We start from the raw sequence: 12,978 nt of genomic DNA, 5'->3' as shown, positions 1-12,978 counted from the left end.
TTTCATTTAAATACGGAAAAAATACACAATTAGAGAGCAAACGTAAACAGAGAACGGGAGAAGACGGGAAATTGAGGAAACGGGAAAGGGAAATGTTTGGAAAAGCTGTTTTAATTTAGTCTGCCGTTAAGTATTAAGTATACACAGTTTGTCGTTTGCTACTATTTAATATTAGTTTCAAAAACACTAATTAAGCATCTTGTAATATTACCAAACGAACAACTAAATATCATGATCATCGCGTCATTGAGCAAAGTATATGTACGAGTAATATGAAATTTTCTTGATTTTTCAGCCGTTTTTGCATGACAGAAATTAAATTGCACATTTGGACGGTTCTGCGAAAAATTCGTTTCCATATATATATATATATATTCCATGGTTTCGTATATTTATATATACACATATGCGCCCCCTCTTTATGTCCGTGCACCAGATGCAATATAAAAACGAAATGCAGCCAATAAAATATTGACAGCCAGTTGACCAAAACGTAGCCAACGGAAAACTTTGTGTAAACACGACAGCGAATAAAAAAAGACAGAAGATATACATTTGGTTGACCACATATAGTAATTTGGGTTTCCATGCAAATATATTTATATATATCTTCAACCCATCTTGCCTGCAATCGGACGCTCATTAGCTGCTTTTCAGCGGACTTAACTAGATTCCAGATACGTAAATTAAGGGCGCGCGACTCACAGGATGTTACAATAAACAGATTTATAAATTGCCAGCAGCAGCCAGCAGCTGGCCATAATTTATGGCTGTGGGTTGACAGACATTTCCCCTTTACTCGCTAACCGTTTTCTCTTGGCTTGCACAGCGTCCTGTTTGGCCAGGATATCAGACGTTGGGGGGTCTACAGGTTAGACAGTTTTCACCGAAGTCCTCTTTCATTTTTTTGTATATTTTTCCGCTAATTGGCAATGGCGGGCCGCCGTTCATTGAGGTTTTGCCTTGAATTTCACTTTTCTTTTTTAAAGATTGAGAAGTTTTTTAATTAGTATAACAGTTCTTAGCAGTATCCTTGAAGTAGCTCGATGAAACGGATGATGGGCGCACACCTGCCGCGCCATTTTCCACACTTTTCAGCATTTTTCTTTCAGCTCCGGCATCTTATCATTTATCAGCAGTCGGGGAAGATCAAAAGGCGAGGCGAGCCATCAAAAGCAGGGATATATACTATATACATATGTATACTATATATAAAAGGAGGCTTCAGTTTGCAATTTCTCACCGTACTCGGTGGCCCCTAAATTCGTATCTAAGCCAAGTTTGTTATGTGGGTCGAAGTGCTGCGACTGCTAGCCATGCCATTTGCCCAAATGAAACTAATTTTGTTGATTGTACACTCGCGCTGCTGGAATGGAGCACCAGCAGATGCGAGGATGCGAAGCTTTATAGCCATCGACAGTTGATATATGGGCGGTTGGGGGCGTGGCATCGGGTTTTAGTGGCTCCTGCCAGTTTAGAGCAATCTTTTCTCGTTTTTTCGTGCATATACCCAGTGCTTTATGGGTATATTAAATGGAAAGTGAAAATATTGCGAGGTGGTGCAAAGATTTCACTTCAACTAACCAGGAGATATGTATATGTGATATATCAGGCAAGAAATATTTTAAATATATTTTATAAAAGCTTTTTATTACTGGGTATCTGTGAATCACTCTCAACTTTTTATTACTGGGCATCTGGGTGCGTCACTCACAACTTTCCTCACTAATCCCACTCCATTATGTTGCCTGTCAAGTGAGATGTTGGAAGAAACTGTAGCTGTTGTGAAATTATCTTTAATTGATTGAAATCTCTTTGTCTCGTTGGGCAAAATTGCCTCACTGGAGCTGTCTAATCGGAGCCAAATCAATGGGGATAGTGGCTGCAATCAATTGGAATCGGCCCATCAGGGGACATCATCATAGAGTAATTCCCCTTTGTCCCCGGCGAATTATTGATGCCTGAAACTGCTGCATTGCTCACTCGTCTTATGACATTTTATTATACCAATTAGGCCTTCGTCCTTTGCATTGTTTCATTCTCCTCGTGACTCGTGACAGACATTTCCCGCGTCCATTGTTCCCTCCGGATGGAATTTTCTCGTTTTCCCATTTCTGCTTTGTGTGCTGGCTTTCGCTCGCCTTTGCATTTTCTTACACCTATTTCAGCTGATGACTGCTCAGAATTTACGGCTCTCGATTGTGTTTTAACATTTATTCATAGAGTGTGGGCAAGTGGACTGTGAACCGTGTCCTGGTTGTCCTGGTTGTGCTGCTGGTGTTGCTGCTGCCACTTCACTGGCAACACACATTTCTCAAATGTTGCAACTCTTGTGCAACGGGTTGTTGCCACTGCCGTTGGTCTTGCCCCCAGCTCGGCACACAAATGACATTTACATTTTGAGCACATAATGTTGGCAGAATTTGTAGCCAGTAGTTTTACTCCTTTTTTTTTTTGTTTGCATTTTTCCCCATTTTATTTTTCCTACCTGTGACCAGCAGCAGGAGCACTCTTGGCCCTGTAGTATTTTTTCGGGTGATAATTGCATACGGCGACGTGCACTCGACAACAGCAACAACGAGTGCACTACAAGTTGCATGCTGCTGTTGCACTTGCTGCTGCTGTTTCTCATGTTGCGAGCAACTAACAACTTCCTACTTATAGAGGGGAGTCACCTTCATGGCTTTAATTTCTGCTGAGGCAGGCGAGTTTCACATGAGCAGCTTGCACAGAGAGAAAGTAACGCAGATCCTATACAAATTAAATAAAATATGCAACGCAGGATTTTCAAAATAATTATTAAAGTGTGCAGTACAAAGAAGACAGTAATTCAGTCTTGCTGACCTAAAAATCATTTTTGCATACTTTCTGGTTCATAAGTTATTAACAGTCATATATTCTAATGTATGTATTTTCCTTTGTGTATTTTTGCACAAAGGCAAATTACTGAATGTCGAAATAGGCAGGGTCAAATGAAAGAGGGAATTGCTTGCCAACGGCTTAGGCCGTTTATCAACCGAACTGACCAGCAGCCTGACAGGCAATAAATTAAAGGACCCAAATATAAACAGCTGATACAGTCGCTTCTTTCGATGGGGATGCTCCTCCAAACCAAACCAAACCAAACCCAAAAGCACACTTCAAAGAGTTTTGCCGGAAAAGAGCCGCTAAGTCGGGATATGTTACCCCGGTTGTGATGGCACAAAAAAGGCCTTAAAAGTGCTCTCGAGGGAGAGAGAGGGAAAGCCACTTTAGACGCATGTGATGCGATGATCAAAGCGCAAGGCTCCGCAGACAAGGGCGAACTTTATTGAACTAAGTTTGCTACAAAAGCCACCTGTAACCCAGCGGGGGTCACAGGGAAGTTGGTAAGTGGCAAAAGGCAGATTGTGGCCTTAAGTGGCTGAAACGTAAGTTGGATTACAGATAAATCAGCATCAAGATGAGCAGCTAAAAATAGAGTGTTGCCAGGCGGAATGCTAACAAGATTATGCAGTTTACAGAAAGTTGGCAAAAAGTTTACTCTAGAACTAGGAAACCGTGGCATTAGAATTATTTCTAGTCTCCACCGCAAGCGCAACGAATTGTACATATAGTAAAAGCCTATAAGTAGAACTCAAAAATAGAGAAGTCGCTCAGTTTATTAAAAATAGTCTGTCATGTCGTTAGTTGTATTGACTTTTCTAGTACTCTGCGGATTTTCCTTTTTGGGGCAGCATGTGGCAGTTGGTAAGTGCATATGCCGTTTGTATTTCAATAAATTGCTAATAAAACTAAAAACTATAGTATTGAGTTTGATTTTTAAATGATTTCTACATGCTCTCATGTTATAATACAGCTCATATATTATTTGTTGTACGATAATTTAAACTATGAATTGTAAAAAAGAAACCAATTTTCGCAGCTGACTGCAGAGCAGACTCATCTGAGCTATGGGAGGATGACGTGTACTTGGACGAAGGAACTTGCACTCGAAGCTTGTTGAATGATGATAGGGACAATTCATTTGAATCAATTGACAATGATCCAATTATAGAGGAACCAAAAAAGAAGGAAGTGGAAAAAAAAGCCAGCCCGAATGCGGAAGTTCAGTTCCCACTGTTTGGAAACATAATAAAGATCTTCAAGTTTATATGGCAGGTGCTGAGTATTTGGATAAATTGGAAATAATAAAGGCGCTAGGGCATATCTGTTCACAGATCCTGCAAATGAATTTGCTTTGTTTTTTGTTCAGGATACTTTCGAGTCAAGTCTTTCTTTCCGTCTTCAGCTTTTGTTTTACGGCTTTGTTCCAAACTGCACTGTTGACGTTTCAGCCAGTAGCACGCTTTTATTTCTTCACTGTTTTTGTGATTTCTTTTTTTTGTTTCACTCATAACCCCTTGCTGGCTGCATTTTGCAATTTAAGTTATGAAAAACGTTTCGTTTCGTTTGGCTTTGTTGCTGAACTGCTCTGCATTGTGGCTTTTGTTTGCGTTGTTGCTTTGCATGCATTTCACATGAGCCGGCAGTTGCCGCTTTCCATTTGGTTTATTGCGAATTTTATTGTTTTACGGTAGTTTATGGCAAATGCCATACAACGAGCCGTGTAAATATTTGTTCTAGGCCGTGTCCCCCACAACTCCCTTTGCATTTCGCCCAGCATCAGGGCTTCGTTTGAGCCAATTTTCACAGGAACAGGCACCGGCACTGGCACAGAAACAGACACAAACACAGATACTCACAGGATACAGGATACAGGAGCATGCTTAAATATGCACAAGTTGATAAAGTGAAATGTTTGCTGGCCCATTTCAATCAGTTTTATGCTGATAACCGAACTATAAAAAGGCAAAAACCATGTGCATGCTGGGTAATATTCGTATATTTCCACACAGGATACTATATTTAAAGCAACGTGGGTTGCTGGTCGGAAAACTGAATATGTTTTAAAGCAAACCAATGAAAATATATTTGTAATGATATAACTAGTGACATTATTCAAGAATTTCATTATATTAGGTATAGTTAAAAGCCCATTTATTGGGTTATTAAAATACCTACTAATTTGAAAGTCTTAGTCGCCATATTGAAGTCCCCATAAAGTAAGTGTAAGTATCCAGTTAAACAACATGTGCCATAGCAATAGTTCCTGGCCGTATTCACATGCAACAAAAGTTAATTATGCTATATAAATAAACAAAGGTTGACGGTGACTTCTGTTCGGGCTATTAGCCTAATGGGCTTGCACAAAACTTTAGCCGGCCCAAAACAAACGAGCCAACAAACAAACCAACTGCAGTAAAAACAAAGCGTGTAGAAATAATGTGCTAAATGAACAAAGCCCCACTTCCTTTTTTTGTAGGGGGCGTACAAATACTTGCAAAATACAAATAAAATTAACTAAAACTCAAACTCAAAGCAAAACTCTGAGCCAAAGTCCAACACAGGGATCCACCCATAGTTGTTGTTGCTCTTGTTGTTCTCGTTTGGGCCAAGAGCTTACCGGGAAATTTTTGGAAAACGCTCAACTCGGAAATAATTAAAAACTAATTAAAGGGGACGAGGGACGAGGAGGGGTGGGCATGTGGCAAGCTGTTGTAAAACTTAATTAACTAAATGAGTGCAAGCGCAACAAGAGCTAAAACAAAATCGCCATAGAACTTGTTGTCCAAGCGCACACACGAGGCGTATGAGTAATTTAATCATGTTTCATGCTGTCCTGGCCAAGAGGAGAGGCGGCCAAGAGAAGAGGAGCGCTGCGTTTGTTGACGACACCCACAAAATGCAATTTGCGCCACAAAAGCAAACAAAGAAAATCTTAGAAAATGGGCGAAAATACGAGGCGGCAAGCAAAAGTCAAACAAAGTTATATTCCAGATTGGATTTTAAGTTTTCGGATTAGTTGCAGCTCGGCAGATGCTTTTAGCATAATAAGAGCGAATCCCACAAAACAGGAGAGTGCGTATGTTTACTGAGTTGGAAAATTCTATACACCATCCGAGTTTCGCCATTAAATTTCATTAAAATTTAATGAAAGCTAATATCTTATACTTAAATAATCATTCTGGATAAGGGTTTCAAACAAGATCGTATTTAGTTTAAAGAATTATTTATTTAGTTAGGAATGTGAACGAAAGTGAATTTCTTTCTGCTTAAAAATTTGGTTGTAATCCTTTTTATTCATTTTTATGCAATGCGGACATAGTCAATAAATTTCCCTTTTTCTCCCGATTTAAAGACGCCTTTCCTGTGGCTTTTACTTTTCGTACTCCCAGCCATCACCTTCACTTCGCCTCGGGACAACATTCTGCTATTGACTTGCATATTTGCCTTTCCACTCCACTCGAATCCACCCATCTCCCACAACCACCTCACCTGGTCGGAAAACCACTCTACGCACGTGCCATCAAAGTGAAATAGAAACAAACAGGATAGGCAATGGGATGCCAAGGATCCCAGGGATCCCAAGGAGCCAGGCTTGTTCTACTCGCTTCTTTCTTTGCCGTCTGGCTTAAGTACGTTGTTTGCCCAGTCGCCGAGTCTGGTTATATATACATACGTATGTATAGAGCACACAATGACCAAGGTGAGAAGCTGCCTGATATCCATAACCAAGGACCTCTAGGACTCGGACTTCATGTTGGCCCCTGATGAAAAGCGACAGCTGCAACGCACAAGATTGAAACCGGAAACAAAAAGGCAACTCCTCCGGCATTCATTTCTCACAAATGCCTCCGTTCATTGTGGCCCACAACTGATTGCAACCGGTGGCTATAATTCATTCACATAGTTGCACTTGCGACTGTGCACAGTGCTTCGACCCGGATTCTCATACTGAAAATGCTTTGGCATAGACAAATCTGCGACTCGGATCGCAACCCGCGGTGAATGAATTGCATTACTTTGCCAACTGGTCAACTGTTCGACTGGGCTCCACAATTGCGATATGCAGCTGCTGGACGTCCGTCTGTCAATGGCCACTCAATTGGATTCCAAAGGCATCCAAAGGCATCCATTGTGTGGCCATTGGCCAGACTCATCCTTTATACGCTTAATTGAAACGGCGCATGTCGGAATCGGATGGGTATTCCTGCATTCATGCGTCAATCATCCATTACTTCTCCATAAATCATTGTATTGAGTTGCTTGCTTTTCAATAACAAAACATAGAAACGTAAGTCTTATTGTAATTTTAATTTTTACATATGCCAATAAACTGTTCCAAATATCTTATTTTATAACTGATCTAGTTGAAGACAAGACAGTCGAAATACTACTTACACAAGCGTATGCGTAATACTATATGAAGTTGTGGCATAAAGGGATTTGCACATGAAAATCCTTTGCATGTGAGTCCTGTCTCACTACAGAAATGCAAATTATCCAAATCCCCCAAAGGTCTGTTGCCATTTCGATTGCGGCTCGGCAGTTGCCCTATCGTCCTGTTTATGCCTGATTAAAGTCAAACAACAAACATATTCCGAGCTGCATTTGCCAGACAATCGTATAAACATATACACATGTGGCCATAAGAATAGAATTGTTTATTAGTGCCGAGAATTAATTCAAAGACAAATCTGCCAATTAGTTCAAGCAAGTTGTTATTACTTAGTTTGGTAATAATAGTTGGTTGTCCTAATTAATAAGTACCTGCTAAATAGTACCCGAAACTATTGTTTTTCACACAGCTATATAATCCCGCATCTCTGGCCCGAAAAGTCCACTCTAATCTATGCAGAGAAATGCTTGACAGTGCCTTGTTGTGTGGCTCAACTTTGGCCCCAATCCTAAATCCTTCGTGTCCTTCGTGGCCAGGATTTGCTTCTCATTACCAAGAAGACCCCCATTGTTGGCTCCACTGGGGAGCGGAGCGCACGTGTGAGAAAGGATGATGGCCAGGGTCATGGGTTTGTGCAGTTTGTGCTCCCAAATTATGCAAATTGCTCGAAATTTTGCATTGGATAATTTCCCTATTTGCCCGTAATGCTCGATAAAAAAAACGAAATAAAAACAAAAAACGAAGCAAAAAACATTTTATGCCCCCAGAGACCAACGATGGCAGAAAATGGCTGCGCAGAATAAAAATACTGAACAGTTGTATAAATGCAGCAGCACAAATAAAAATAATATTAAAACGAAACAAACTGCGTCGCATTTAATTAAAAATGTAATTACCCATGCTGTTCGGCAGCCACAATGCTCGAAGCGGTTGCCTTTGGGCTGTAAAAACATTATTCGGCAAATTGTTGCAAATTTAATTGTTAAATCCAGCTATACTTTACTGGAGTGTTACTGCATTACGGAGATGTGGTCGCATGCAGTTTTTTCCGTGTCACCAAATTTATCTCACTGACAATGAGCTTAAGAACCATGTCAATTTTGCAGTTAGCAAACACTGAGAAAAGTGCTCTAGAAATAACTTATTTCCTAACTAAAAATGTTTCAAAAAACTGACTAGAAAAGCTTTAGTTGTCCATGCCTTGAGTTTCACACAAATTCAGTCTAAATGAAAACCTCTTAGTGACAAGACAACATTTAAACATCAAAATTGTTGAAAAACTACACTTTAAAATTCATCTTTTGGAACTCGAATCACTTTAAATTTGCCATGGATGACTTTGATTTCAGTACCCCACCACCGGAGGCACGAACAATTCACACCCACACGCTGAGTGAAGAGCAGCAGAAAGACTGTGAGGCGGCCTTCGCCCTTTTCGACGACGAAAATGCCAAGGTCATTCCGATCAAGTTACTGAGGGATTGCCTGCGAGCCGTGGCCCACACGCCGCCGGAAAACGAGATACAGGATTACATCACAGAAATAGATACGGATGGATCTGGGGAGCTGTATCTCAGCGATTTCCTATACATCATGTCCAAGCGGTACGAGAATTCCACTGTCGAGGATGAGGTTATTCTGGCATTCAAAGTCTTCGACAAAGATGGATCTGGCTTTATCCACGAGAACGAGTTCCGTCAGATAATGACGGACTATGGCGATGAAATGGAGGAGGATGAGATCGAGGAAATGATACGGGATGCCGATGCCAACACGGAACTCAAAATCGACTACGTTCGCTTTGTGAACATGATGATGGAGACGTAACAATCTCTTGGCAAATTCAACGATAAGGTGGGCTTCTAAAAATATATTGTAAGATTTCATTGTATATAACTATAATCGATTTACAGATCTTATGCATGGATTTAAAAAACGAACCTTATGGCATGGTTTAATCAATTCGGATGATATTTATGATCGTCTACTATTCTTGGGCCGAAATATACTTGGATCTAAAATAACAATTCATACTATTCTTTATAGCGTAGTGCAAAAAATAAATAAATAATAACAACAGTAGGCGTCTCTTTTTTTAAGTCATAAAAATGTTTTGAAATAAAGTTTGTCGAAAATTTGTGGTGAGTGTTCAGTGACCCCAAAAATTTGCCAGCCCCAACCCCTTTTGGCCATGGATTACGACTTCCTAACTCCGCCGCCGGAGGAACGGATCATTCGCACCCACAATCTGACCGAGGAACAGGTCAAGGATCTGCAGATTGCCTTTTCCATATTTGACGACCAGGACACCAAGGTTATTCCCATAACAAATCTCAGGCCACTAATGCTAACTGTGGCCCACAATCCCAGTGATGGGGAGTTGCAGGACATCTATGCCGAGATCGATGCTGATGGAAGCGGTGAGTTATATCTCAGCGATTTTCTTTACATAATGTCCCAGAGATACGCAAACATGTCCACCGAGGATGAGATAATAGCCGCATTCAGAGTGTTTGACAAACAAGGAACCGGCCTCATATCTGAAACGGAGTTTCGTCACATAATGCAGAACATGGGGGAGCAACTGACGGATGATGAGGTGGAGGAGATCATCCGGGATGCAAATTCCGATTTGGAAGGCAACATTGACTACGTGCGATTTGTCAAAACGATGTCCAGCACATAAGGAAAAAGCAGGCTTGGGGGGTTGGGAAACCGACCTATCAGTTTCATCCAAACACTTTCGGCTCATTCTCGTTCGTAAATTCCAACAGTCTATAGCCCTGAAAGCTATTCGATATATCTTGATAAACACCGAAAATCCTTGAAATTCGCTCAAGATGTCGGAACTAACGGAGGAGCAGATTGCCGAGTTCAAGGACGCCTTCGTCCAGTTCGACAAGGAGGGCACCGGCAAGATAGCCACCCGTGAGCTGGGCACCCTGATGCGCACCCTGGGCCAGAATCCCACGGAGGCCGAGTTGCAGGATTTGATTGCCGAGGCCGACAGCAACAGCAACGGCCAACTGGACTTCAGTGAGTTCTGTGGCATTATGGCCAAGCAGATGCGCGAAACGGACACTGAGGAGGAGATGCGCGAGGCATTCAAGATTTTTGATCGCGATGGCGATGGCTTTATATCGCCAGCTGAGCTTCGCTTTGTGATGATTAATCTGGGAGAAAAGGTCACCGACGAGGAGATCGACGAGATGATTCGCGAGGCGGATTTTGATGGAGACGGCATGATCAACTACGAGGAGTTCGTTTGGATGATAAGCCAGAAGTAGTACTGCTAGCTACTCTACTATTCAAACTGAAATAAAATATTTGGGGTCACTGCATGGGGTCGTGTATTTCTCTTACTACAATTTACACTTTTCAAACCCTTTTTAATACACCGCCAATGGTTCCAATTACAAATTTGCGGTGTGCTAGTTTTTGCTTTGCCTAATTCGGAGACCAGGAATTTTTCAAGCATGTCCTTAAAAAATGTTCACTTAAAAATGTTTGATGAAGGCACCCCATTTCCGTAATTGTGGTTGGTTTAAGGAATTTTCGTCTCGCCTTCAGGTGAAAACTTTTAGCATGAAACACTCGACGTGGTTTTAGTCCGCCTTTCCGTTTCCCTGGCAAGTGGTTTTTGCTTCCACATGCGGCACCTTTGTGGCCAGACGAACAATTTTCCTGTTGCTTAAATTCAATTTGCTTATGCATTAAAATTAAATTTTACTGTGGTCTCAACGGGCCCGCTTCGTACTCGTTGCTGGAAGCAGCCTCTTGGGATCTTGGGTCGTGTGTCTGACTTTATAAATATTTCGTGTGTGTGTGTTCGTGGGTGTAGTACCCGCATGTATGAATTTTCAATTTTTTTCTTTTGGGCTACAAGTTTCGGTTTCAGTTCAGACATGTCAAAATGCCAACTTGCTTAATTGAGAGTCCGCAAAACATCGAGCATCGCATTGCATCGAATCGAATTGAGACCTTAACTGCAATGTGCATCCGCACGGAATAAGAACAAAAGCCCAAGCAGATTCCAATTTCAGATCTGACATCAATAAGCACTTACAGTGGCATAAATATTATATATACTCCGAGAGCTGGCAAATATATATATGTCTATATGCGGTTCAAACAGCAGAACCACATCGCCACTTCGCCACCTCGCCGCATAGACGAGTTTGGTTTTGAGCTTCACTTTTCAGTTAGCAGCAGGCACAGGACATGTTCGATGGACTGGCTGCAGAGGAAATTGAATTTGTGGGCAGGACCTCCCCTCCCCCTTCCCAGATGATGGCTCATCGGCTGGTGTCGGCGGCGGGGGGCGGGGGGCAGAAGGGGTGGTGCAATATCGGGGAGGGATATTTGAGTGGCAGCAAGTAAATCAGAAATAAGAAAGAAATCACATCGAGTACAAGAGGGCACTCTTTGAGTTTGATCTATGTGTTTTTCCTGAAGACCAGACATTCAGAAAATTGATGTGTTTGTTTTCATTCACTATGCCAGCCCTTAAAACATCATATTCCATGAAAATCGTATCTGAAACTATGGCTTGTGCTTTTTAACAGAGCATCTGAACTTCGTTTTGGTTGATGCCTTTCGTACACTAAGAAAAACTTATTCTAACTTTACTCTGGTACAGAATTTTCTATTGCGTCATTCGTATTTAATAAGATTAAAATAATGCAGTCTTCGAATTGGATATTCTTATATTTATATGTAGTACACAACTTTTTCCAAGTGTATGCGAAAAAAGAACGCATTCTGCTGGCATGCACATGAATTTCTTCTAGGATACTTTTTTCAGGCGGCTCATGCCGCCCACGTTCCGCACTTGGAGTGTCATTTTTGGGTGGGCTCGGTATGTGGAGCACAGGGGGAAATGGGTATTGGAATGGAGCACTTCCGCACAGGCACTTGGATACGCAAAAAGGCGAATGCAAGTGACGAGGTCCATGAACAAGGCCGGGAGTGTGTCCTGTCCGAAATACGGACTTTTGCGCCAGGGGATGACTTTGGTGAACAACCGCACTCTGGCCAAATTTGGACTGTGGTCCTGTGGTCCCACATATACACACAGTTTAAGCAGTTAAAGCTATCTGCTATCTCTAATTGAGAGAGAAATGTGTGCGTGTGCGTGTTGGGGGGCTTAAATTTTAAGTTGTTGATTTTATTACGCATACGCCTATTGGTCCTGGCCATGGCCTTTTATGTGGGCCGTAACCGACATTGCCCGCTTAATGACGGAGCTTTCTAGGGCCCTCAATCAAATGGTAGGAAAATGTCGGGGCTTTCGTCCTGCTGGCAAGCCGGCAAAAACCCTTTTCGGATTAACAGATCAACGCACAAATGACCCGAGCAATCGTCTTGGGTTTTCCCAGTTTTTTCTTTCCCGATTTTCTCAGCCATTCCGATAAGGCTGGTGGCTTATCGGGGCTGAAGGACTTTGACGACCCAATTAATTCTTGTTCAACAACAGGCCGAAAAAAAAGAAAAAAAAAATGTTGCCACATGCATTGCTAGTCTACTTTTCATGTCAAGGCAAAGCGACGGCTGAGCAGAAAAAAGGAAGGAAAACTAAGTGAATAAGGTACAAAAGAAAATAAAAATGAGAAACTCGTGAACGTTAAGTTAAATTGCGCGGAAAAGTTATGCGGCCCTGTTACCCCGGAGTTTTCTCTAACAAAAAAACTTTGTTAAACATTTTATTCCCCAGAACG

General features: G+C 41.6%; 4 protein-coding genes across 4 annotated transcripts; all 4 read left to right on the top strand.

Annotated features, from left to right (window-relative positions):
- Positions 1-3,596: 3,596 nt before the first annotated feature.
- LOC122621192 lies at positions 3,597-4,213 on the top strand. Its single transcript, XM_043798976.1, has 2 exons — positions 3,597-3,729; positions 3,905-4,213. The coding sequence occupies exons 1-2, from the start codon at positions 3,660-3,662 to the stop codon at positions 4,168-4,170; spliced, it is 336 nt and encodes a 111-aa protein (XP_043654911.1). The 5' UTR covers positions 3,597-3,659; the 3' UTR covers positions 4,171-4,213.
- A 4,250-nt stretch (positions 4,214-8,463) lies between these two features.
- LOC122621189 (calmodulin) lies at positions 8,464-9,343 on the top strand. The gene is made up of 2 exons (XM_043798972.1): positions 8,464-9,115; positions 9,175-9,343. The coding sequence occupies exon 1, from the start codon at positions 8,591-8,593 to the stop codon at positions 9,086-9,088; it is 498 nt and encodes a 165-aa protein (XP_043654907.1). The 5' UTR covers positions 8,464-8,590; the 3' UTR covers positions 9,089-9,115; positions 9,175-9,343.
- LOC122621190 (calmodulin) lies at positions 9,320-10,092 on the top strand. Its single transcript, XM_043798973.1, has one exon. It carries the CDS (start codon positions 9,453-9,455, stop codon positions 9,945-9,947), a length of 495 nt encoding a protein of 164 aa, XP_043654908.1. The 5' UTR covers positions 9,320-9,452; the 3' UTR covers positions 9,948-10,092.
- On the top strand, positions 9,955-10,602 carry LOC122621191 (calmodulin-related protein 97A). The gene has a single exon (XM_043798975.1). It carries the CDS (start codon positions 10,102-10,104, stop codon positions 10,546-10,548), a length of 447 nt encoding a protein of 148 aa, XP_043654910.1. The 5' UTR covers positions 9,955-10,101; the 3' UTR covers positions 10,549-10,602.
- The last annotated feature ends 2,376 nt before the right edge of the window (positions 10,603-12,978 follow it).

Source organism: Drosophila teissieri, chromosome 3R (assembly GCF_016746235.2).
Source record: "Drosophila teissieri strain GT53w chromosome 3R, Prin_Dtei_1.1, whole genome shotgun sequence".
Classification (NCBI taxonomy): Eukaryota; Metazoa; Arthropoda; class Insecta; order Diptera; family Drosophilidae; genus Drosophila; species Drosophila teissieri.
The sequence above is the reverse complement of the archived record's forward strand: the minus strand, read 5'-3'. Positions and strand labels throughout refer to the sequence as shown.